We start from the raw sequence: 24,241 nt of genomic DNA on the forward strand, positions 1-24,241 counted from the left end.
GCAAGTAAATCAACATTTTAGTAACTATAATTGTAGTATCACTAACTATAGGCATCAAAGATGAGTTGCTAAAATCTACCCACATCTTTGTTTGTCCAGGGATCACCTCACACCAGTGAGATGTAGGCAGTGAGGCAGTCCCTCAGGTACACTGGGCCTGACCATGTATGGCCTTAAGTCTGATCTATAGCATGTCTCCTTTATAAGGTGGCTGCCCGCCTTCTGGAGAGATCACTATAATGTGAAAACTTGTAATTTTGAACCTGCGTTTAACATAGGTGAATATTCAAGGAGAACATGCAAGGGCTAACCTTTTTTTCAACTGCCAGAGGAAGTCTCACATCTCTCCTCAAGAAAAGCTGCGGAGTTTCCCTTTGAGGATCCAAGTTTGTTAGTTCGGTGAGTATTTCAGGCCAGTCACGGACATGCTGCAAAGGTTTATGATACGGCTTCAACTGCAGACCTGTAAAACAAATACAAAACATGTAACTATATGTAGACTGTACTAACTTTAATTTGAAAGGTTTTTTAAAAACCCACACATTCTATAATTATAAACTTAATGCCACTAATTCTATCTGTATTGCCTTTTTAACAATCCCACCAGCATTCTCATATACTGTTGTCCATCTAAGTGTCCTTGAAAGTGAATGACAACTTAATTGAAAATTCAGTCAGTTTTATTGTAGAAAATCACTGCCTTTAAATACACACTAAAAGGTCAATAAGAAAGTTGTATTTTTTAAAAGCCATTATTTCAATCTAAATCCTAAATACTTTGCTTTAGATATAATTGCTGTAATTGTATAGAAATTTCTCCCTGAAATTGCTACTACCTACATAACACTAATTCTAATGCAGCTTTTAACTGCATGAATCAACAAGGATTTAAACCCACATCTTTTCCTTTATTAATATTTCAAGGATCTTGCACTGACAAACTGTCATAAAAGAAGTGTCTTACAGCTCTGAATTGTTACAGTTCCTCCGCTTGCTGAAATAATTGCTTATTTGGATGGATATGTATACCTGACTTTTCTCTCCAATGGAATCCAATGTTCTCTCCTTCCTTCTATCCTCACAACAACCCTGTGAAGTAGGTGAGGCTGAAATGAGTGAATGGCCTAAGATCACCCTGGCAAAGCAAGGATTCAAACCTATTTCCCAGATCCTAATCCTAACCATTAAACTGCACTGGCTCTCACAAACTACCACAAATGACAAAAGTGTAGAAGCCTGCATTAAGTGCTCTCACCTGTTCTAGCACTATGTTGACATGTATAATAGTGTAGCAGTTAGAATGCTGGATTACACCCAGAGAAACTCAGATTCAAATTCCCCATAAAACTCACCAGGTGACCTTGGTTCAGTCATTCTCTTTCAGCCTAACTTTCCTTATTAGGTTTGTACTAAGAACAAAAGAAATGGGTTGAATCCAGAATATATTTTTTGCTCATGCAAGGGTGCAGAAACAGAATTCTCCTGCCCCTTCTCTCACTGAAGCACACTCATTTCCGCTGGAAAGCTGCTGCGGGGGGACAGGGAGCCCTCAGATTGCCTAAGAGGCAATCAGAAGTCTGCAGCAGAAGGAGTGGTAGAAATTTTACCCCATCTCTTCTGTTAGCATAAAATTTAATCTGGGTACAACTCATGGTGAGGAGAACTATGCACACTAAGAAAAGAGAGGAAAAGGTGGGGGGGGGAGTCACAAACAGTTACTATGTTTTTTTAAAAACAAAGCCTTAACTACTTACTAAGGTTTTCAGAACAGATCCAAATCGTGAAGTACTGCTGTGTTTCTTGAGAAAGATGCATTCCTTCCATTATCTGTTGCACAGTAGTGTTGTTCCCATGTTTCAACTCAACAGAGCGGTATGATCCATCCATTCGATAAATTCGCACCTTCTCATACTATAGGATACATTGAAAAAAGAGAGTGCATAGATTTTGGCTGGTTTAAAAAAGAACAACCAATTTTTAAAATTTATTTAAAAGCTTTCTACCCTGCACTTTCCAGAATCTGCTGAGGTGGCTAAGAACATAAAAGGACACAATAAATAAGTTAAAGATGAGAGCCAATAGCACAGACGACAAACAGGCTTCAAAGGGAAGGAATTCCACAGTTGCAGCACCAAGGCCAGGCAGCATCTCTAAGTGCCACTCACCTCACCTCAGTGGACAGGGGACCATCAGTGCTTAGCATGAGGCCCACATCCAGCCAGCTGGGTGACCTTGGGCTCGCCACAGCACTGATAAAGCTGTTCTGACTGAGCAGTGATATCAGGGCTCTCTCAGCCTCACCCACCCCACAGGCTGTCTGTTGTGGGGAGAGGAAAGGGAAGGCGACTGTAAGCCTCTTTGAGACTCCTTCAGGTAGAGAAAAGTGGCATATAAAAACCAACTCTTTTTCTTCTTACACTGCAATCCTATGTACATTCTTCTAACAGCAAGACCCATTGAACAGACCTGAATAGGATTCTTAGTAGAGCTATTTAAGAAAGCACTGGTGGAGAGCCCTCCAATGCAGAATCTACAAAGGTGCTTAGGATGAGGCCCTTAACTTAATGAGGCTCTCAGGAAAGTGTTCTCAAAATTGCACCAAGTAACTGATGCCTCATGAAAGAGTAGTTCAAGAAAGTCTCATGTAAATTAATATAATCAAGCAGACTGCTGAACAGGAATTTATATATACTCTTTCCAACTGTCAGATAACTCAGAGGCAAAACAAATGTTTAAAATGGCAATAACAGAATCCTAAGGGATGTTACTATAAACTTATGCCTTAGTTTTTTGCTCACATAATCAGGCACTAAGATTCTAGTCACCATGCAAGAGTCTAGTGCTTGAACACAAAAGATCAATAAATGTTTAAAAGGTGAATGCATACTGGTTTATTTAGGACTTCTTTCAACAAGTTAGCTGTTTTTTCCCATTCGTTTTGTTTGTTCTCTTCACAGACATTCAGAGGCATTCTTCCTTGTTGATCTGTAATATGCTGGAAACAGAAATAGAAATGATTACAAGTACAGCTTTCTAAAGGCACAAAACTCTGTGAGCACTGGAACATGTACCACAGGATGGGGGCAGCACCCACTGCTGTGCACAAACATGTTTCCACTGGCGCTCTGTGCTTCCCAACTCCAACACATGGAATTGGTCAGCTCTGATGTGTGCAAATGCATCATTTGCAACCCACATGTTCAGAGTACGGGCCAGTTGCTGTTGGCTCAAAATGGCAAGGACAGGTCTAAATCAGAGATCTGCTTCCTGTTGTGTTTCCTGTGTTGTGTATTTTCACTGTTTTAAGCTTGGCAACATGCAAAACACTGTTCAAAAGCCACAAGAGAAACTAGAAATGAGAAATGAATCTTACTCTGTCAATTTCTGGATGTTTTAGGAGAATCTGAACAATATCCGCATGCCCTCCCCCAGCAGCAAAGTGAAGAGGAGAGCTGAGCTGTCCATTCAGCAAGTTGGGATTGCATTTGCCTTTCTCCAGCAGCATCCGAGTGGCTTCCACTTTTCCATACCTACAAAGAGAGTAAACACAAACAGGACCAACATGCAAGAACAAAGAAAAGAGTTCACATGGGATTAAAAGAATGGATGTTCCTTGTGAGTCACTGTTAAGTCAAGTGAGCAGAATACCTTCCCTCATATACTTCATAGGCATCGACTACGTTGACTGTACAGATTTAATATTCTATTTAATCTGCCTTGAGCCCCAGTGAGAAAGATGAGCACTCTTGGGGGAGGGGGACGGGGAGGCCGTCTGCAGAGTTCTCCCACCCCACCCACCGCCCCCCTTGTGTGTGTGTGTGTGTGTGTGTGTATAATAAAATTTACCCTTGCAATTTAGTGGCCCAAATCTGTGTGTAAGTGTCACTGCTCTATAAATAACGGGGAAAGCAACCATTCCAATTCAATTTTTCCCCAATATTTTTGAATCCCCCTCCAAAAAAATACCTTTCAAATACCACTTCCAAAGATAATACCTGGAGAAACAATGTAGCTCTTAATAACAGTACCACAAAACACAGGCTGTGTGTCACTGCAATGTCTGTAAAGGTTTCAAAAACGCTGAATTTTGGCCTGTGTTTTAGTAACTAACATGAGATAAGAAGTAGTGAAATGCCATCATTATGATGAGGTGTGTGTTCACATGCAGGAAGGATCTATATATTGCACAGAGCCCCTGAAGGAGCTGCAATATATCACATGGCAAACCCCACTGGGCCCCATGGCCAGGAAACATGTTGTCAGGAGTATAGGATGGATTTCACCTCTATTCTCCTCAGATTCTATGCTTAAGTATTCTGCAGACAAGTGAATGGCAGCCATCCATTTGTATGGAGAAAGAGAAAGAGTGGGAGCTCAGATGGCTACAAGTGATCCCAGTCTCTAGAGCTGCCTTCTTCCAATTACTCTGTAGATTGGAGCCAACATACTTTAGCCTATGGAACTCAATGGAATTACACCAGGTTCACTGCTACCAGGCCACAATCCTTCATCTGTATAGATCTCTTTGATTCTGGCTCATGAATGTGACAAAATCTTGGGGAAAGAATAGGTGCCATTCTTCTTCATTTGGAAAGAGTGTCCTGCTCACCAGCATGCATAATGGATAGGCGCCCAGTGGTCATTGTCCAACTGATTAACTGAAAGGTTTTCATCTAGAAGTTGGCTCAACAGCTCAGTGTCTCCTTCACAAGCACTACGGTGAAGAGGAAAGTCATCAACCCACTGTCGTTCCCTAGAAGAAGAAGAAAATGAAAATAATGCAATACGGTAACATTGCATATTGGTGACATTTAAAGCAATAAAAGATATTTATATACTAATGAGAATTTATTTATATACACAAAGTGTAATTGAGCCAGATGTTCCCCCTTAATGCAGTTTAACAAATCACACTTTTAGATATTGCACATCACAGACCTATTGGTAGGCCAATGTACTTTAAGAACCAACACACATTGAAGGAGAAGTTAAAGAAAAACACCCAAGACAGATAAGAGAGTTCGGTCCACAAAGATAAACTGGAGTACAGTTTTTTTAATGAACAGAAAAAGAATAAAAGTAACACAATACTTGTCCTCCATGACGCTGCTCATGCTGCGTTGCCATTTCTCACGCTTTGGAATCTGTATTTTTGAGTAGTCTGGAGCCCCAAGGCCAAAGTATGGATTTATAACCACTTTATCAACCTGGAAACACCATATATAATAATAAGTTGAAAATACTCAACATATGCAAAGGAATATTAGAAACTAACGGGGATATAAAAGCTGTCCTGAAGTTGTAATTCTGTTGTCTTACCCGGTTGGTATACTGAAGATCTGACCCAAACAAAGGATTGTAGATGCACATGTCTGCTTTCTCAAGTGCCAACATTTTACTCTTGATTTCTAAGGCTGTGTATCCCATGTGAAGTGAGTTTTCCGTTTGCCCAGGTTCAACAGCATAGGCAGGGTTTGTGACATTTGTTTTTATCCGCTCTAGGGGAGATGGTCGGAATAAAGCTGGGATAGAATGTGATTGTGAATGCCGTTCTTCTAGCCATCTGCAGAACAGAACGGATAGGCTTAGTTAGTAATGACTCATGGAACTGCATATTAATCTGCACTGTGTACTTGAGTAAGTGGCATTATACTAATCCTTCACAAAGATACATGCAGAAATGCTTAGTACTACAGGTCAACACACTGTGGCCCTGATTCAGAGATAGTCATCACTAAGCTTCCAATCTTCTTCATAACTTGCAAGCAAGCCAAACTGAACTGGACTTGTTCCCATTTGCACCCCTGTCATGGAGGCCCCTGTTGTGGAGTTGCCCAGTGAGCAGTACTTTCCTCTAGTGCTAGATGCTTTCTTGCTGATTGAGATTCTGCGTGAATAGAAACTCCCAGCACCAGGGGACCATGCCCTCTACAACACCATGGATCCTGGTAGCATGGCTCAAGACCAATCCACAGGTATTTGGCCAGGCTATTTGGCTATAGCCTTTGGCTATTCAGTCTTCCAGTTGTATAGAATCAGAGAGCAAAGGAACATGCAAGAACAGCTAACAGCTATTCCATTATCACTGGGGGATTCAGACCTAGCAGCTGTCCTAGTTGTCAAAGCAACCTAATAGCTGTACTGGATGTAGATCAGCTGAAGGAAAAAATCCCCTTCTGTGGAATTCTCACCACCATCTGATTCATGTTAAGAATCAGCAGGGAGTCTTCCGTCACTGTTGCTTTGGTCGACACCATATTCTTTTATAAGTGACTTATTTATAAAAGCCCTCCATAAAAATAACTTGTGATAAAATAGCTTAGAGATAGACCAAAGTTTGTTTCTTTTTCTGCTTGTAAATTCAGGAAAGTAACAAAACAACCTCTAGCAACATAAAGCTTTTCAGGTGTTCAAACATTAACAAATGCATTGTGGCACATATTTCCATAAGCTATCATGCACAAGTATGGGCTATGTGCCATAATAAATTTGCTAAGTCTTTAAGGTGCCACAAGATTCTTTGTTTTAATAAACTCACAGTGTAATCTGATTTAAAGTTACTCTACTTTATGCCCAATGAAATCATTGGGTTTAACCTGGAGTAATTGTGTTCAGGATTTTGTAGCAACAAAGACCTGGACTTGTATTTTATGTAGCGGTGTGCAATATTGTTTTAGTCACTAAAATGTTTCTTACTTATCCAGGTGAATTAACATTCTAGCTGTAAGTGTAGCAAAGTGAGTGCTGGATTCACTGCAGACTCTCATAATATCTTGTAAGCAGTAGAAAACTGGGCACCCAGGACTGTATGCATATTTTGTGTTATCTATAAAAGAAACAAGAATTAAAATGTAATTCTTATTCTCAACAAAAAACTTTGTCTCCCATGTTACAATTTTAACCTTATTACATTTCATGTTGATGTTCTAACCCCTACCTCTTATAGGTACATTACCTTAAATGTTTTCCCTTAAGATCACCCACTGACTGCACAGGCATCTTCTTCTCCCAACACACAACCCAGAAGACTTTCTACCTGGCAAATATTCCTTCCAAATGCCATGTTAATTGTTATTGTGATGCTGTGTAGAATGCAGTCATGCAAGTGTATTGGATATAGGTTGTGATTTAATCCATGAGAAGGAACCCAACTCTGGGTAGTGTCCAGGGAGGGAGGGCAGGAGCTGAGGGGCAGGGCCAATCAGGGTGCAGCCAGCATTGTCGCTGCACCCTGATTGGCCCTATTCCAACTTGGACAGCTGGAGACGTCCCACCCCCCAGGTTGTTTCACAAATATATAGAGGAACCATGGATAAGGATTTCTATACCACCCTCCCATAACCATAGCTACACACACACACCTCTCCTGTACCACACAGAGCTTGACTGGAATTTAGCCAAATTATGAAATGATCAATTGGTTGTGAGGCCTGAATGCAAGAACTCCCTGCACACAAAGCTAGATGTCAGGCGAGATGTCTTGCATCTCAATAAAACAGATGAACAATAAATGAGGTATATAAATTCTACATTGGCCTTTACCTTGACATGCTAGTTTTCTGTGTATAAGAACCTTCTAGTAGAGGAGCATTTCAACACATGAGCCTCCATTGCATTTTGAAATAGTACAATCAAGACATAAGTTTATTTTCTTATATGCGGGACAATAGAACTTAAGAGACACTGCAATCCCAGCTGTCCCATTGAACTTCTCACTGACGGATCCCCAGCCCCAGATTTTACTCTTTATTTATCTCTGCTCTTCTTATTTGTTGATTGCATTCGGAGAAAACAAAGATTTGGCTGAATTACTTTGTGTTCAGCAATTCAAGCTCCTAAGGTCATCTTTCCTATCTACCATGCCAAGAACTACTGAATCCCATTTTACACCAGTACTACCAGTCCTTGGGACATCTTCTCGACCTTGGGACTGCTGCTACAGGGGTACCCACCCTTGCCATGTGCATGCCAGGCCTTTTTGCTAAGCATGCAGGGCCAGTTTTCCACACAAGATGCCACAATGCTGGTGGCAGTGCTGGGACCGGGACCTAGGCCAATGGGAATGGCTTGTGCAGATTGTCTCCTCCTGGAACTCCTGCAGCTGCCAGCCAGGAACAAGGTGAGCCTGGGGTTGCTGGGATGCCATGGGGCCTTGGCTTGCTGCCACTGTGCCTAGCCAAGCAAATCCTTGTCTCTCTTCTCCTCTCACTCCAACAGACAGCCACTGTTGTTTCAGTACTCAGGCCAAAACCATTGTTCACCTTGCTGTCTCTTTACTCCTTACAGCTGAAATTTAAGACATCACAACAAGACGCTCTAGGAAACATTTATGAGAATTCCCCCCATAGAACTGTTAGTAGGTGAAATTAGGACTGCAAGATTTGCATATATGCAGCAGGGCTACCCAGGAATTAATTGCCTAGCAGGACAAGATGAGGCTTTGGTCACAATAGTAAGGCTTGCCTGGATAGAGCAGGGTGAGACCAAGATCAGGAGGGTACTCACGCTCTGCAAAGAAGCTCAGAACTGGTCAGGACAGTGAGCAAGCAGACAGGGGAACAATGACTCTCCGGGGCCGGGTTTGAAGGCACAGCCCAGCCCTGGAGAGCAGGGAATGGAGAATGGACACAACTTAACTCAAAGGTCAGGTGCAAAGAGGGGACTAAAAGAAGAGATGAAGAGAAAACAAGTGGACTATCTAGGGAAGAAGAAAGAGACAAGTTGCAGTGTTGTGGGTCTCCTCTGTAATCCACTGTAACATGGAGGTGGGTGAAGTTAGCCACATCTTCAGATATGCAGACTGTTAAAGTAAGTTGCATAAGGAAATAAATGTCACATCTGGTGACTGCAGTGTATGATGCTCTCCTAGTCCTAGTGGATGCTATTATTACAAGGTTAGCCTTACCAATTTCTTCTATATACATAAAACTTTTAAAAAATTACCTTTTACAACTGTCGGTACAACAAAAAGTGATGCATCTTTGCCTGCTTTCTCCCCATCAAGAGGAAACTTCTTCATTAACATAACTCTTTTTCCTGGATATAATAATATATACAATTAAATAGAAGCATACCTCTTAAAATCAGTGTCTGTTGCTAACACACAACCTACTGAAAACTAAGTGGATGTTTATGTTCAGGTTTTAAGTTCTCTGAGCATAGATTCAGGTGGGTAGACATGTTGATCTGAAGCAGAAGAACAAAGTTTGCATCCAGTAGCACCTTTAAGTTTTATTCAAGGTATAAGCTTTTGTGTGGATGCAAACTTCCTCAGATATAGTGAAACAGAATTTCATCAACTGTTACATATTGGTAAAGAGAAAGTTTGGGATTTAATTGCCAGGAAGGGCTGAGATATGATGGATAAGACCTGTAAATTAGCAGACAGATTCAGGTAAATGGCAGTAAATTAGCATACAGATCTGTTGAGAATGAAGTTTGGGTCCAGCGGCCCCTTGAACACCAACAAAGAGTTTCTGGGTATAAGTGAAAACTGAGTAATTTAGCACTTGTAGCCAATATCTCTGTTAAGCCCACATGGTTTCATTTCTTATGCATACAACTATCCCTTTCTGGCAATTAAAACAATCCACCCTCTCTCTACTTATATATAAAGGATGAGGAAATTTTGTTTGATTGAATCAAAATTGATTGATTTTGTTTGACTGAAGAAGAGTGCATACATACATATGAAAGCTTATACTCTAACCAAAACTTTGTTGGTCTTAAAGGTAGCACTGGACTCAAACTTTGTTTTCTGAGCATGAGTTTAAAAGAAGGCTGGGAGCATTAAAGGGGGATTTCTCCACAGTGGGACCCAAGGCAGCTTCCATTGTTCTCCTCTTCTTCATTTTATCCCTACAACAGCCCTGTGAGGTAGGGTAAGCCTTGTGCCTGGCCCAAGATCACCTAGTAAGCTTTCATGGCAGAATGGAGATTCAAACATGGGTCTTCCAGATTCTAATATGAGACTCTAACCATTACACCACACTACACTGGCTCAAACTGATTAATTTAAATGGCTATGCATGTTCTTGTAATAACTTTGTTAGTCACCTTGAGGCCATTACCATGAAATTATAAATTATAAATATAGAAAATAAATAATTTGGGCTTGGCTTACGAAATTCTATCCTGCTTTACAGAGGACTAAAACAAACAGAACAAAAGTTATTACCTTTGATACCTTGATTCCCTGGTGAAATTGGTTTGGTGGTTTCTATTATATAATCCAAGATACTTTGTGTTACATCACTGCCTCCTTGAAGCTTAGTTTCCAACAACATTTTCCTTCTTTTTTTCTTGTGTCCTTCAATAGGAACTTCCAGCAGCAAAATCTTGTGACAACCAAATTGAATAATAGTTAACACGTGACACAGCCGGTGTGTTCAGAGAAGAATAACACTCCAAAACTTCTCAAATGAGTTTCTACATGGTACATACATGGTAGTATAAAATTACTACCATTTGGTAGTACAATTTGGTAGTATAAAATTACACAAATAAGACCATACAAAACATGATGATTAGGGTTTAGGATTAGTGATATTACCATCTCATACATCCTGTTATGGGACGGCTATGAAGGGAGTTGTGTAAATATGTCTATTTGGCTTTCTGACTAACTTCACCAAGACGTTATAGTCTTGGCAATGCTTGGCTCGTTTTTAATGTTTTAAGTCTGGCCTGAGAGATGAGTGGCATTGAGGGCCAACTGTATTACTGCTCCTGAAACTACTGAAAATTATTTAGTAATACAGGGCATGAAAGGTGCAAGGAAACGGGTGACAAGTAGGGATGGGTCCCTAAAGAACTATTTTGTAAACAAAAGTGACATCCCTATAGGGTACCCTCCTGAGTTTCCTTTCACACCAGAGATGTCTCTGTGACAAGAAGGCCATTTCCTCTGAAGCTGCACATGAGCTGCAATCTCTACCTACCTCATACGACTTGGCCCGATATTCACGAGAATTCAGACTTGCAGTATTTTTCGGGCGAATAACAGCGACATAAGCATCAGTTGTAATCTCTGGGTTTCCCATGATTTATTAATCCTTTGTTACTGAAAAGAATAATAAAACGACAATTATTTTAAAAACTGGTTGACAAAAAACTATAATTGTTCTCCCCCCCCTTTTCTATATTCAGAACCCAAATTTTGTCTACTTGACTGCCTTCTAAAAATGTATACACACAGACAGATGTATATATAAGCCAGTGCATAATTATCCTTGGTTAAGGAACGCAAGATAGATCCAAACAGCCTATGAGGAAATGACTAAGAGATGTGATACTAGCAGTATGTGCTCCAGTCTTTTATTGGTCAAAATTTAGAAACCACACATACAAAAATGGGTTGCACGTATGGTTCTTGATCTAGATCTGTGTTTGACATTTGGAGTTATGCATGTGGTTTGCAACACTTAAAAGAAACTGGGTAGACAGTGCTGACTATCAGCTGTGACACTGCAACCCTGTGCAGAGTTGTTGTTCTTATCAGCCATTCAGTCGGGTCTGACTCATGGAGATCCCATGGCACAGCTGCTGCCGCGATCCACAATCCGGTACCGCCTCCTTCAGCTATGCAATGTTCCACTGACCAATCCTAGCATAATTGCTTTCTCCACTAAGTTGGATTGTACTATATGGCCAAAGTAAGCGAGATGGAGTTTCACGATTTTTCCTACCAGTGATATATCAGATTTTATGCACCGTAGTATTTCCTTGTTTGTGACCTTTGCTGTCCTTGGAACCCACAGAAACCTTCTCCAACACCAGCATTCAAAGGAATCGATTCTTCTCGTCCGATTTTTTCATCGGCCAACTTTCACAACCATAAGTGGCTATTGGAAATATGATAGATCGAACTAATCTACATTTGGTAATCAGGCTTATGTCCTTGCTTTTCCATGTTCGGTTCAAGCTCATCATTGCTGATCGACCCAGAGCAATTCAATGTTTTATTTCCATACTGCAATCACCACTCACATCAATTTGTGATCCAAGAAAAATGAATTCTTGAATATATTCGAACTCTTCACTCTCTGTTTTTTGCAGTGGTCATTATTTTTGTCTTTTTTAGTGCATAAGAAAAGGCCAAATTTCTTATTTACTTCATTGACCTTTGTAATCCGCTGTTCTAGGCCCACCTTTGTTTCCGACAGGAGGGTAAGTGTCATTAGCATACCGAAGATTATATTATTTCCTCCAATCTTAATTCCAGTGTCTGATTCTTTGAGTTCAATCTCTTAATGATCTCAGCATACAAATTAAACAGGAAAAGGAAAAGAATACAGCCTAGGCAGAGTAACTTGCAGATCTCTAAATTGGGACCACTGTATAGGAGGAAAATTCCATTGACTTAAGTAAGATTTATAGTCATGCAATGCCTTTAAAATCAGGACTAAAAATGAAAAATTAACTAACAAAATTGAGACATTTTAAGATACAATCTTTCCTATGTCAACAATAAAGATTTTACTGCACTGGCATTTATGAAAGGTGAAACTGGCATATTATTTAAACCATTGCTAAACCAAGAGACCATTTGCCATAAATAGTGCTGTTACCGACGTCTTAAATGAGAGCAGGGTTCCTTCTCATAGATTATTTGCCAACACCGTTGTAGGTAAGGAACTGTAATAATTTGACAGTTACTGACAGCCCCACCCATACCAAAATTAAAATGAAACTATTACACTTAATCAGAACTGTGGTTTAACCATAAGGCGTTTTAAGAGCAGGGCTATGGAGCATCCTCTAAAGACAGGGCTGCATAGGAAGGACAGCGGCAACGTTTAATGCTCATGTCTGGACAGAAGTCTCTGACCCCTGGCAAAACATGCTTAAAAGCAGCACCAAGATGAGATCCAAACAAAGCAACAAAACCTCGCCCAAGCAACCCAACTACAAGATCACACCATTCTTTTTTAATGGTAACTGGTCTGGAATAATTACCACCTCAGCAATGACATGCCAGCTGGTAAACCTGCCTAGCAAGGACAACCAAATGCCACCCTCTAATCACTTTGATAGCAAGATATCATATACATCAAAGCTGGCGTGTGAGATTTTGTGTTGTTTAGTCCGGGACTGAATATGGAACCAGGGCTGATAATCATTTAATCTGGGATTCAGTGGCCCATTCAGAACCAGTGCTGTAGAGCAGAACTGACCACAGGGAAAAGAGATCATTGTACAGTGAGGGGAATGAACAAACACACCTCCCTATGCATGGTAAGCTCAGGAAGTTGCCTTAGGCTGAACTGGACCCTTGGTTCATCAAGGTCAGAACTGCTGATTCAGACTGGCAGTTGGCTCTCAAGATGAGATCTTCCATATTTATTTATTTCATTTATTTATTGTATTCTATACCACCCTCCCATAAGGCTGAGGGCAGTTTACATAAAACATAGGGATATACAGATCACTTACTGCCTGGTCCTGGAGATGCCCTGGAGTAAAACTAGGCCCTTCTGCATGTCAGGCAGATATTCGGCTACTGAGCCATGGCTCCTCCCCTCAAAGCGACCATATCAGTATGCCAAAAACATACTAATGGGATGCAACTGGATCAGAATCAAAGCAATTTCCAAGGTTGTGCCATTTTCAGTTAGAGAAGAGGGAATCACACATTTGAACGTTCCTTCCTTAGTTCCAAATAAACAACAACCCTCAGCTCCTTGCAGATGCAAGGATGCAATAATTTATTTATTAAATTTATTAAATTTATTTATTAAATTTATTAAATTTATTTATTAAATTTATTAAATTTATTTATTAAATTTATTAAATTTATTTATTAAATTTATTAAATTTATTTATTAAATTTATTAAATTTATTTATTAAATTTATTAAATTTCTAGACCGCCACTCTCTGCCAGGCTGGCTCGTGGTGGTTTACAATTAAAAATGTAAAACTATTAAACCCCCAATATACTGATAACAGATTGTCGATGGCAGCAGCAAGCAATAACCTATTCTTTCCCAAGGAGCCTCACTCTACTGCTCACCGTCTGTGTCCACTATAGATGATCCCGGCGATGTCGGCCTAGGGATACTGATCACAAGAGGGGGAAGGGAGGGACCCGATCTTACTACCCCCAGATACAAAATATACATGGCAGGGAAAAAAGTATAATACAGGCTTCTGTAAGTTTTATTTATTTATTATAAAATTTATAGCCCGCCACTCCCAGTTTGGCTCATGGTGAAAGGTAAAGGTAAAGGTATCCCCTGTGCAAGCACCGAGTCATGTCTGACCCTTGGGGTGACGCCCTCTAGTGTTTTCATGGCAGACTCAATACGGGGTGGTTTGCCAGTGCCTTCCCCAGTCATTACCGCTTACCCCCCAGCAAGCTGGGTACTCATTTGACCGACCTCGGAAGGATGGAAGGCTGAGTCAACCTTGAGCCGGCTGCTGGGATCGAACTCCCAACCTCATGGGCAGACAGTTCCAGACAGCATATCGCTGCCTTACCACTCTGCGCCACAAGAGGCTCATTCATGGTGAAAACCCCACAATAAAACCCACAAAACAGCATATAAAATCATCCTTTCCTGATGGTTAAAAAAACTAACCTCTCTCCACACAGCTCAACGAACTACCCCATAATCCCATGCCTTAGGGGAGAGATGGAGGGGTTGGCTGAATGTTCTTGCCAATGCAGGGGGACCCTAGGTCGAACTGCCCTGGCCTCAACCAAAGATCTGGTGGACGAGCTCTGTCTTACAGGCCCTGAAGAACTGGGAAAGCTCTGACAGGGCCCTCAGCTCTTCCAGGAACTCATTCCACCAGGTCGGGGCCAGAACCGAAAAGGCCCTGGTCCAGGTCAAGGCCAGCCGTATCTCCCATGGGCCACGGATTCTCACCCACAGAGCAAAAGGCCCTGTTGAGGACGTGGGCGGGACAGGTGGCCCCACAGATATGTAGAACCCAGACCACAGACCACTAACGGCCTTAAAGGTCCAGACCAAAACCTTAAACTTGATACGGGCATAACTGGTACCCAGTGCAGCTGCCTCAGCCCTGGCTGGATATGGGCTCTGTAAGGTGTTCCTGTGAGAACCCCAACAGCCTCTTTCTGGGCCAGGTGCAATTTCCGGGTCAAGGACAAGCCCTTAGGGCCAGCGACAGCAATCAATTCTGGGGGGGATAGGGACGTTCAAGCAGACAACTGCGGTGAACTCGGTGGCATTTGCTCCCGAGGATGCACAATTCTGCGCGGGCATCCCTCCGCGTCCGCCTGCGAAGGACTGCAGCGACCCCAGCCTCAGCCCGAAGCAGCCGCGTCCCTTACCCGGCAGCCGCCCCGCTGCTCCTCCGCCGCCCCGGGACGCATCCTCCAGCCGAGATTTCGCTTCTCGCGGCCGGCTCCGCCCAGCGGCTGCCTTCCTTCCCCCACCCCCCCCCCCCCCGAGCGGCAGATCCGCTTCCCGAGCGGCTCCGGCGGCGGATGAGTTTCCGGGTCGGAGGCCTGCTCGCTTGTTGCCGCCGCGGTGTTGTCGGCCGCGGGCGGAGCGGCGCCTTCCTTCGCGCGATGCCTCAGCCCCGGCGGGGACGGTGACTTGGCCCCGGGGGGGGGAGGGAGGGCAGCCGGCGAAGGGAAGGGAAGGGAGGCGAGGCCTGCGCGGCCAGCCAGCCAGCCAGCCAGCGAGGACCCCGCTGCCGAAGGCGAACAAAGGGGCGAGAGCGCCGAGCGAGTGGGGACTGCGGGCCGCCTTGGCCGCCTCAGCCCGGCCGCGGCCTCCTTCCTGGTGCTGTGAGGGACATCCGCGCGCAGCCTGAGGGGACGGGGGGGGGAGAGGAGGGGTTCGGGCGGCGTCCTTCCCGGCAAGGGGGGCAGGCAGGCAGGACGGACAGACAGACAGACGGACGGCGCCCAGCCCGGCTCGGCCTGGGGGGACGGATGGCGGCGCCGGCGGAGTGAAGGGCAGAGGAGCCGCGGGATCAGCCTGCGAGCAGCCGGTGAGTGCAGACGGAGCAGCTGACCGACTCGCCGCCCGCCTCGGCGCTCTCGTCTCTCTCCTCTCTCCCCATCGGCGGGGCTGGGGCAGGTGAAGGGGCCCCGCGGCGGCTGGCGAGAAGTCCCGGGGCCCGCTCGAGGCGTCCTGTTGTTCCGGCCGTCGGCGCGACAGCGTTGCTCCTGCAGCCCGCCTCGGACCGAGCTGGGCTGCCCGGGGAGGATGGGGAAGGGCGCCTTTTCTTGGGTTGCCTCCCCACTTGCAACGTGGGCTGCCGACGCAGCCGCCTTGGCCTCAAGCCGGGAGGCAGATTCCGGGGCTAGACACACGCACGGGGCCCGCCGCGGGTAGGTTCTGCAGCCCTTGGGAGGGAATGTGCCCCCCATCTCTTCCCCCCCCCCCTCCTCCCGGGTATGATACAGGCTGGAGACGCTTTGCATCTGGGATAGGTGGCCGAGGTGGAAGAGTGTGTCCTTCCCAGGGATGCCAGGCAGGGTGGAGAAGCGGCTGTCTTGCATTCAGCAGGATAGAAAAGGAGGAGGCAGCCACCGCCTGTCTCTGATGCTGCTTGGAATGAAGGTGGCTGCTGTTGGATCTGACCTTGTATCTGGCTATGCTGCAGAGATTGGGGGGCCAGGGGTCGTGTTTCTGCTCCTGCCCCACCCTCTCGCTGATTTATTGGCCTACAGCTACCTTGGGCATTGAACCAGCCCCTCACTGGAGGAAAACTAAAGGTATGTGCCTGTAGTGCTGCACCTGGCAGTATGGAGGGTTCAGTAGAGGGCAGGAGATACCAGGGCCAGTGGTACCTCTGTAAGCTGGTTCAGTATATTAGCTGCTGTTTTAATATCCTCTGTTTTCTCGGTACTGGTAGTTCCCCGCTCCCCCCATAATTCATTGTCGATCAGGTGAAGTTTGAGTTTCTGATCTATGCTGGTAATTTTCTTTGCAGAAAGGGAGATGAGGATTCTAAATCAGTTGAAGCAGAAGACCAGGGTGTGGCCTCGTGTAGTGATGTAAACAAAATGACATTGAAGTAATCTGGTTTAACTAGCATTCTTGACTCCTAATCAGTGTTCAGTGATTCTGCAGATTATACACATTGGCCAAGTGTTTCTTGGGCTGCACCTCTTTATGCCTGAGGGGCACGATTCATGTATGAATGTTCCCCTGTGGAGGACAGTTCCTTGCATATAAAAATGTAGCATGTTGACAGAAAGGGTTGAGCCCAGCCCTCCTCCTAATGAGTTCTTTTCTCTTGTGGGATGTTGGTCTCTGTGGTAAAATATTTGGATAAGTAATCCTCCTAGCCATAGTTTGACGTGACACAGGCCAGGAATTTCTGTTTAATAGTCTAAATTGGCTGCTGTGCAGAGGACAGACAGGGTCACTTGAGAACATAACGGCCATTAACGTGCTATATTTATTGAAATCTTTTAGCCTGCCTTTTGCAGCCTGTCAAAGGAGTCCAAAGATAATTTATAAAATCTGCATATTCCCGAAGAAAGCCAGTTAAAGTAAAAGCATAACCACCAGTGTACAAATGATCTCAGTACTAATTCGTGCAACTGTTAACCAAGAGCTCTCTTCAGTAGTGCCTTACACGCTTTCCTAAAAGAGAAGAGTAATAATATTGGCTTCCAAGAGGTGCCTATCCCCCAAATCTGAAACTGGGAAAAGCCAGGCTGAAGCTATTCTCTCCATCCTAGGAGAAGGAACAACAAGTTCAGCCTGGGAATCACACAACTTGATCACACAGGACAGAGATGTCCAATATGGTTCCTGTGGGTGTCATGGCACCTGCCAGTGTATTCCTGGTGCCCACTGGATTTCTTCCTACAAAGTAAAATGCCAGTGTTGACTTTCTTCCAATTAATTAAAACAAGATGTGTCTGAAGATGCCCAAGAAGCATAATTTTTGCATCTGCAGGGAGAACCCATTTGAAAATAGCTGTCTGCATTATAGAAGAATGCTTGGCTTCGCTCCAGTATTTTGTGATTGGATGCATCCCTTATGATTGACCCAACCCTGGCTGGCACCAATTTTATGGTGATGCCTATGATTCTGTTCTCAAACTTCCAAATGTGACCACTGGTGAAGTTATTGAAACTAGTTCTGTAGACTGTGACAGCAGTAATTTTCCAGGGGGAAGGACTCAGTTAAAAGGCTTAAACCACATATTTTTTATATTAAAACCACTTAACTGCATACCTTGCCCTTTAAATCTATAGCTTCAGGCTTAAATTATCTGCAGTGTTTTAACTAAAGAAAGCCCTAATCCTCTTCAGTGTGCATAAAGAGTTGTAGGATAAACTCTGGAATTTTGTGTTTACTTGAGCAAGGCATTATGGGACAGGGCATTGTTGTTACGGAATAATTCGAGACTGAGAAGTACTATGGAACATGTCGCTTTCCCCCCTTAAGAATTAAATCAGTTGTAAAACTTTATAGTTAAGATCTGACAATATTGTGAATGCTAATGACTTCTATTTATCTTTTATAGTTTACCTACTTGGGCTTGGGAATTGGTACTTACTTTTAGGGAAATATTAGCTGAAATCGCTATTAATGGAAACATAACTTTCCATATGATATGTCAATAAGAGCATGTCACTTATTAATGTGATCTATTAATTGCCACTAAGGAATAAAAAGAACAATATAAAGAATCCTAGTCTAACCACCTACATGTTGTATGGTGTTATTGAAGTAAGCTACATTAATTTTAGATACATTTTGAAAGATACATCAGATATTTTGCATTTATCAGCAAGCTGTTAATTTGATAAAATACATAAATTGAAAATGTGCTTCAGACCAACACAGCTACCCACCTGAATATTAATAGAAAATGTGGTTCTAAATCATTTCTGAGTTGCTTTTGCTTGTTTCAAAGCCGCTATCTGTGCAACCCTAAGCACAGTTACCTCTTTCTATGTCCAGGAACTCCATTTAGGACTGCCCTGTAAATGTTATAGGTGGTGTTGAATACTTCATAATTCCAGACTGATGTAATACCACCCATCTCCTACCCACAATTGGGAGATGGGGAGCGTGTGGCCTTCTTTTCCTCGTGTGGTCTCTTTTATTTCCCATACTTAAGTCTTAGGCATAAGTTGCAAAGCTGTGAAAGAAAAGGTGCTTTTTCAGTTTCAGCCAAAGGCTTGATTAAATAAACAAAAGTATTTCTGAATATCAGTATTTGTTTTTGATCAAGAGAAAATGAGTTTCTAATACTAATAAGTGCAGCTTTCCCTTTCAGTAGTCTGTTGCAGTTTTGTCATTAGTAAAGCAGTTGGAACACAAAGCATCTGAATTACCCATTTTGTACTGTTGGGGGAATCTTATCTGTTACCGAAGTCAGTCATATGACATGGCATGTTGCCAAACAGAGAGCTTTGTTTAGAACAAGAGTTATGTGAGTATGTAGCTTGATACTTCGATGGTAGATAACTGTTGCTTTGGGCTAAACGTTTTAGTATAGAGGGGCATTACATCTCTAGAACTGTAAAGATGGTTATATTCTGAAGTATTTTCTGCTGGTTTGTACTAACTAGCATTTTGTATAGTAATTTAATAATATTTTGCTTTTGTGGACCTGCCCTAAATATATTTAACATGTTTCTGAACACACTAGAATGTTAATAAATGGTTGAATTAGAAGACACAACTACTAGAGACACAACTACTGAAAAAGGAGCGCTGTGATTAATGATATCTTCAACCAAGATGTCAGCTCAACAACACTGTCATTAAATCTGTAGGGTATGGGTCCTCAACATGGTTCCCACTGAAACCTTTCCTGGCATTTTAGAAAATGGTTAGGACCAGCAGAGCTTCAAATTGGCCATCAGAGATCTGCCAGATGAGTCTTTCTTAACTAGCTCAACATGTATTCCTCTGTGGATGTGAAATATATTAATACAATATGTCCATGTAAAAACCTGTTTAGGACCTTCTCCCTGAAATTCTGAAGTGTTACAACCAGAGTTGCACATAGCCTCATTCCTTGACATTTTGTGTCTGGCCCCTTCTCCTGCAACAGCCATTTTATGGTTGCACCCACCTTCCTGTATCAAATTTCCAAAGGTGTTCGCTGGCCCAGAAAGGTTGGGGACCCCTGATCTAGGGTCCTTTTCATGATAATACTGCATTTTTCATTTATTTTATTTATTAAATTTCTGTGCCGCCCTCCCATAAGGTTGACATGTAAGTATTGTTTTAGTCTAGCAGATGCCCACTTCTCATTGTCATCTCTGTTATCAACCAAAGATGGAGTCTGATTGACACCATGATAAACTGTGCAATTAAGGAAAAAGCTCACATTAATTTAGCCAATAGATACCACTTGGGAACTAGCTGTATCAGGATTTTTGCCTCCTTGCCCTACTTATGGAGTTCACAGAGGCATCTAGCTGGCTATTGTGGACCATTGGATAATGGATGGATTCTGATTTCATCTAGTAAAGATCTTTGTTTTGATTTTGTTGAACTGTGTGTCAGGTAGTTATATTGATCACTGTAAATTTATATATCATCAAAATCTAATTGGTTTTATCATGGATCAATCAAGCTGGTATTATATAGTTCTTAATACTTTATGGTAGAAAATTATTTGCATTGACTAACTGAAATTTCATGCTACAGAAATTGCTCCATGTTTTATGTAAGTTTTATACTGAAGTTGCTTTTTATTTCTGCAGCTAACTTCTGACTGCCTAAATAAAAAAGATTATTTCGTGAGCACTTTGGCAAGTAAAATAAAGCAGTACTGAAATGAATTAGTCTGGTTTACATCTATACCTTGGATCTGTCTGTCTTCAGATCTACCCTACAGACACCAATAATAGGCTGTCATGTAGCCAGTTAATGAAATTGTATTAAAAGAGTAACAAATAGGGATGGGTATTAACTGTGGAAATGAATTTCAGTTAGTTTGTGGCATGGCTAGTTCACAAACCATCAACTGTTGCAAACTTTTAGGGGCCAAATAAATCAGTTCAGTTTATTACCTGCTACAATGGCCTCCTGGCATGATAGAGGCATCAAATTCACAGAGCATCTCCAGATGACTCTCCTATACCCAGTCTCCCAAGTCTGGTGAGAATTGGATTTGTGGGGTCCAAATGACAACCTAAATGACTACCTGTTATTTCCCCAGAAAGCACTTTCCTGGAGGCACCTTCTTTGGGGGGACTGTAACTTGGATCTTGTAAATCCAAACCGTATCATACTTGGAGGCCAGGTAGAGGAGAGTCATCTGGAAATTGTCATTTTGACAGGCGCGAGGAGACCCACAAACAGCTGGAATGTTCATGCTAGTGACCTGTGAACTTCACTTAAGGAATCACAAATCAACTAGAATTTGCCGCAAACTTTAGTTTGTGAGCCAGTTTGCGCCCATCCCTAGGAACAAAATTTTGACAATCAGTCAATGGTAGAAACAATGTGCTAAACAACTGTAGCTCCTTCTAGAAGCTTTACAGGAACCTAGACTACATTGCATGGAGACCTTCCCCCCATAGCAAATGAAGTTGACAGTGGTAGTCCTGATTCCTTGTGACCTGTTCCATTCTTTGAACACTATATATATATATGTTATATATAACATCTCCAATAAAAGATGTTCCCACCTTCTGCCCCAGCACCTAAGGACAAAGTTCTCCTGAGCATGTTGGAAGATTAATTTTTACTTTATGAAAAGGCATTTCATTACTTAGTTAAAATCTGCTGCCTTGTAATTCCCAATCAGCATGCCTTCCTAGGCAAACTTGGCCTTCCGGTGCAATGTTATTGAAAAGAAGGCCAGAGGGAGTGGGCATTCATTTGAATGAGAGGGAAAAAGTCTACTCTGGCTACTTGCACTCATCTGGAGACCTGCACACATGTAATCTAAGAATGGCTTGGGTCCAGAGTAAATCCTCTATCCATAGAATGCTAAATTCCTGCTTTTCCTCTCCTGCTGCAGCACAGTGAACATCCATGAAATGCCACTTCTGGGGGAAGGAGGAGACCCTGAGGAACAACATGAGGGAGGTGTGCAGCTGGAGGGGAAAGTCTGTGGAAGTGGCCCATCTACTCTTGATTCAACCCCGGTTCATCCTGCAAAATATGACAACTCTGCTATGGTAGTTTGTTAAATGATGGACCTGAGTTTATATTTGTGGCACAAAGTTCTCCTAGTTCAGAAAACTGACAAGATTCAGTTGCCATCACATATGATGCCTTAGTGTGCATGAACATTTTATCATGGTGTGTCAAAATATCTGATTCTCAACTTGGCCAGATTTGTGGACAAAGCCAGACACTACAGCCATGAACATACAAATCTGGAAACAAATGTTCCAAGTTTGCAGAAAAATCTGAATAGAAGCAGCATCTATTGCTTTAAGGGACAAATGACCTCATTAGCTATTGCTAGTCAACCACATAGAATTGTCAGCCTCTAAGCCTTGGTTTCTATCAGCAAAAAGCAAGGGGAGGGTGCAAACTTTTCCAGGGCTATTTTTGGCTATTGAGTTAGGGCTATTTTTGGCTGTTGAGGGAGGATTCATCGGGTCTAGTCCTGGCACCAGACAACTTGCTGCCATTTCAGTTGCATGATTCACCCACTGTTCTACAGCAACTACCCCACAAAAGCCAGTGTGATGTAGTAGTTAGAGTGAGATCTGTGAGGCCCAGAATTACCACTCTGCCATGGAGGCTCACTTGGTGGCCTTGGGGTTAGCCATACACATCCAGCCTAATCTACCTCACTGGTTCATTGTGAGGCTAAAAAGGAGGAGAGGAAGGCGATATAAGCTGTTTTGTGCTCCCTGTTCTGGAGAAAGCTGGAATATAAATGAAAAATGAAATAAATATCACTGAAGATATGGGGCAGATAAAAGATTGGTAAGTTGGTGGTTAGGAAGGAGAGAAGGAAACAGGAAAAAGGGAGACTGGGGGAGGCTTCATCAAAGGGAAAGAGGAAGTCGTGGGAGAGGAAAAATGAGACATATACTCCACAGTTGTGGTCCCCTGATTGTATATACATATTTATGGCTAAAAAAGTGATGGTGTGAAACTTTTGATTTTAGATCACTCTATTTTTCATGAATATTCAGGAAATTGTGATTGTTTTCTCCACACCATTCATTCATTCATTCATTCATTCATTCATTCATTCATTCATTCATTCATTCATTCATTCTTATATACCACCCTCGCTGAAGGCTCAGGTCGGTTTACATATAACTGAAACTATACATGGAGCCATACATATAATAATTATAACATTCATATTATTAACTGATATAACCGGGTAACAGTATAACATTACTGTATAACAGTATAACATAAACAATAGTCATTCAAACAGGTTCAGGATTCTTAGTGGGTTTCTTGGGGGGGGGGGGCGCAGATGTTGGCTTGGCCTCATCCAAACGCCTGGTGGAAGAACTCCCTTTTGCAAGAGCTCTAATTCCCCCTCCATAGTATGGGACAAGCTAGATGCAATCGAATGTGCAAGCAACCATGTATGTGAAAGTAGTTTGTGTACAAGATGAAAAATAAGTTTGTGAGCATCCTGGCAATGCATTAAATAAAGCTCATGTATACCAAAGTACTTCTGATCACAATATCAATATATCAATTTTGAAACAGGTGGCATCATGCCATAGTTACAGAATATATCAATTACTTTTCTCACAATAATATACAAAGAGTGGGGAGTGTGTGTATATAGAAAATGATATATTTTATGTCTCCGGCATGAAGAAATACTTATAATTCATTATGTATGCTAGCTAAAGAGCCTCTTGTGGCGCAGAGTGATAAAGCAGCTGACATGCTGTTTGAAGCTCTGCCCATGAGGCTGGGAGTTCAATCCCATCAGCCGGCTCAAGGTTGACTCAGCCTTCCATCCTTCTGAGGTCGGTAAAATGAGTACCCAGCTTGCTGGGAGGTAAATGGTAATGAATGGGGAAGGCATTGGCAAACCACCCCGTATTGAGTCTGCCAAGAAAAAGCTAGAGGGCGTCACCCCAAGGGTCAGACATGACCTGGTGCTTGCACAGGGGATACCTTTACTTTTTATGCTAGCTAAATCTTAATAGACTTAATAACTTAAAGTCCAGCACCCTATTATATGCAGGTACATCTTGTTGAATTTACCTGTATGTAATGAACTGTTTTTTAGAGCCTCTTGTGGTGCAGAGTGGTAAGGCAGCAGTCATGCAGTCTGAAAGCTCTGCCCATGAGGCTGGGAGTTCGATCCCAGCAGCCGGCTCAGGGTTGAC

The 24,241-nt window shown here is 42.6% G+C and overlaps 2 protein-coding genes across 8 annotated transcripts in view; one reads left to right on the top strand and one right to left on the bottom strand.

The window, feature by feature from the left end:
• Positions 1-15,414, bottom strand: part of KRIT1 (KRIT1 ankyrin repeat containing) — a 22,195-nt gene extending 6,781 nt beyond the window's left edge. The window contains exons 1-12 of one of the 2 annotated variants that reach the window (XM_077303855.1): positions 15,301-15,414; positions 10,941-11,062; positions 10,178-10,337; positions 8,944-9,036; positions 6,697-6,826; positions 5,320-5,563; positions 5,092-5,207; positions 4,610-4,753; positions 3,374-3,530; positions 2,888-2,995; positions 1,755-1,911; positions 312-463 (exon numbers count right to left, since the gene is read on the bottom strand). In XM_077303855.1, coding sequence (XP_077159970.1) covers positions 312-463; positions 1,755-1,911; positions 2,888-2,995; positions 3,374-3,530; positions 4,610-4,753; positions 5,092-5,207; positions 5,320-5,563; positions 6,697-6,826; positions 8,944-9,036; positions 10,178-10,337; positions 10,941-11,042 — 1,563 coding nt within the window. In that variant the 5' untranslated portion in view covers positions 11,043-11,062; positions 15,301-15,414. Of the gene's footprint in view, positions 1-311; positions 464-1,754; positions 1,912-2,887; positions 2,996-3,373; positions 3,531-4,609; positions 4,754-5,091; positions 5,208-5,319; positions 5,564-6,696; positions 6,827-8,943; positions 9,037-10,177; positions 10,338-10,940; positions 11,063-13,434; positions 13,658-15,300 lie in introns of those variants that run through there. The other variant, XM_077303856.1, reaches the window with a different exon arrangement.
• A 12-nt stretch (positions 15,415-15,426) lies between these two features.
• Positions 15,427-24,241, top strand: part of ANKIB1 (ankyrin repeat and IBR domain containing 1) — a 61,364-nt gene continuing 52,549 nt past the window's right edge. For 2 of the 6 annotated variants that reach the window (XM_077303842.1, XM_077303847.1), the window contains exon 1: positions 15,428-15,968. The gene's annotated coding sequence lies outside the window, so the exon portion shown is untranslated. Of the gene's footprint in view, positions 15,969-16,430; positions 16,699-24,241 lie in introns of those variants that run through there. The other 4 variants (XM_077303846.1, XM_077303849.1, XM_077303850.1 and 1 more) reach the window with 3 other exon arrangements.

Source organism: Paroedura picta, chromosome 11, assembly GCF_049243985.1.
Source record: "Paroedura picta isolate Pp20150507F chromosome 11, Ppicta_v3.0, whole genome shotgun sequence".
Classification (NCBI taxonomy): Eukaryota; Metazoa; Chordata; class Lepidosauria; order Squamata; family Gekkonidae; genus Paroedura; species Paroedura picta.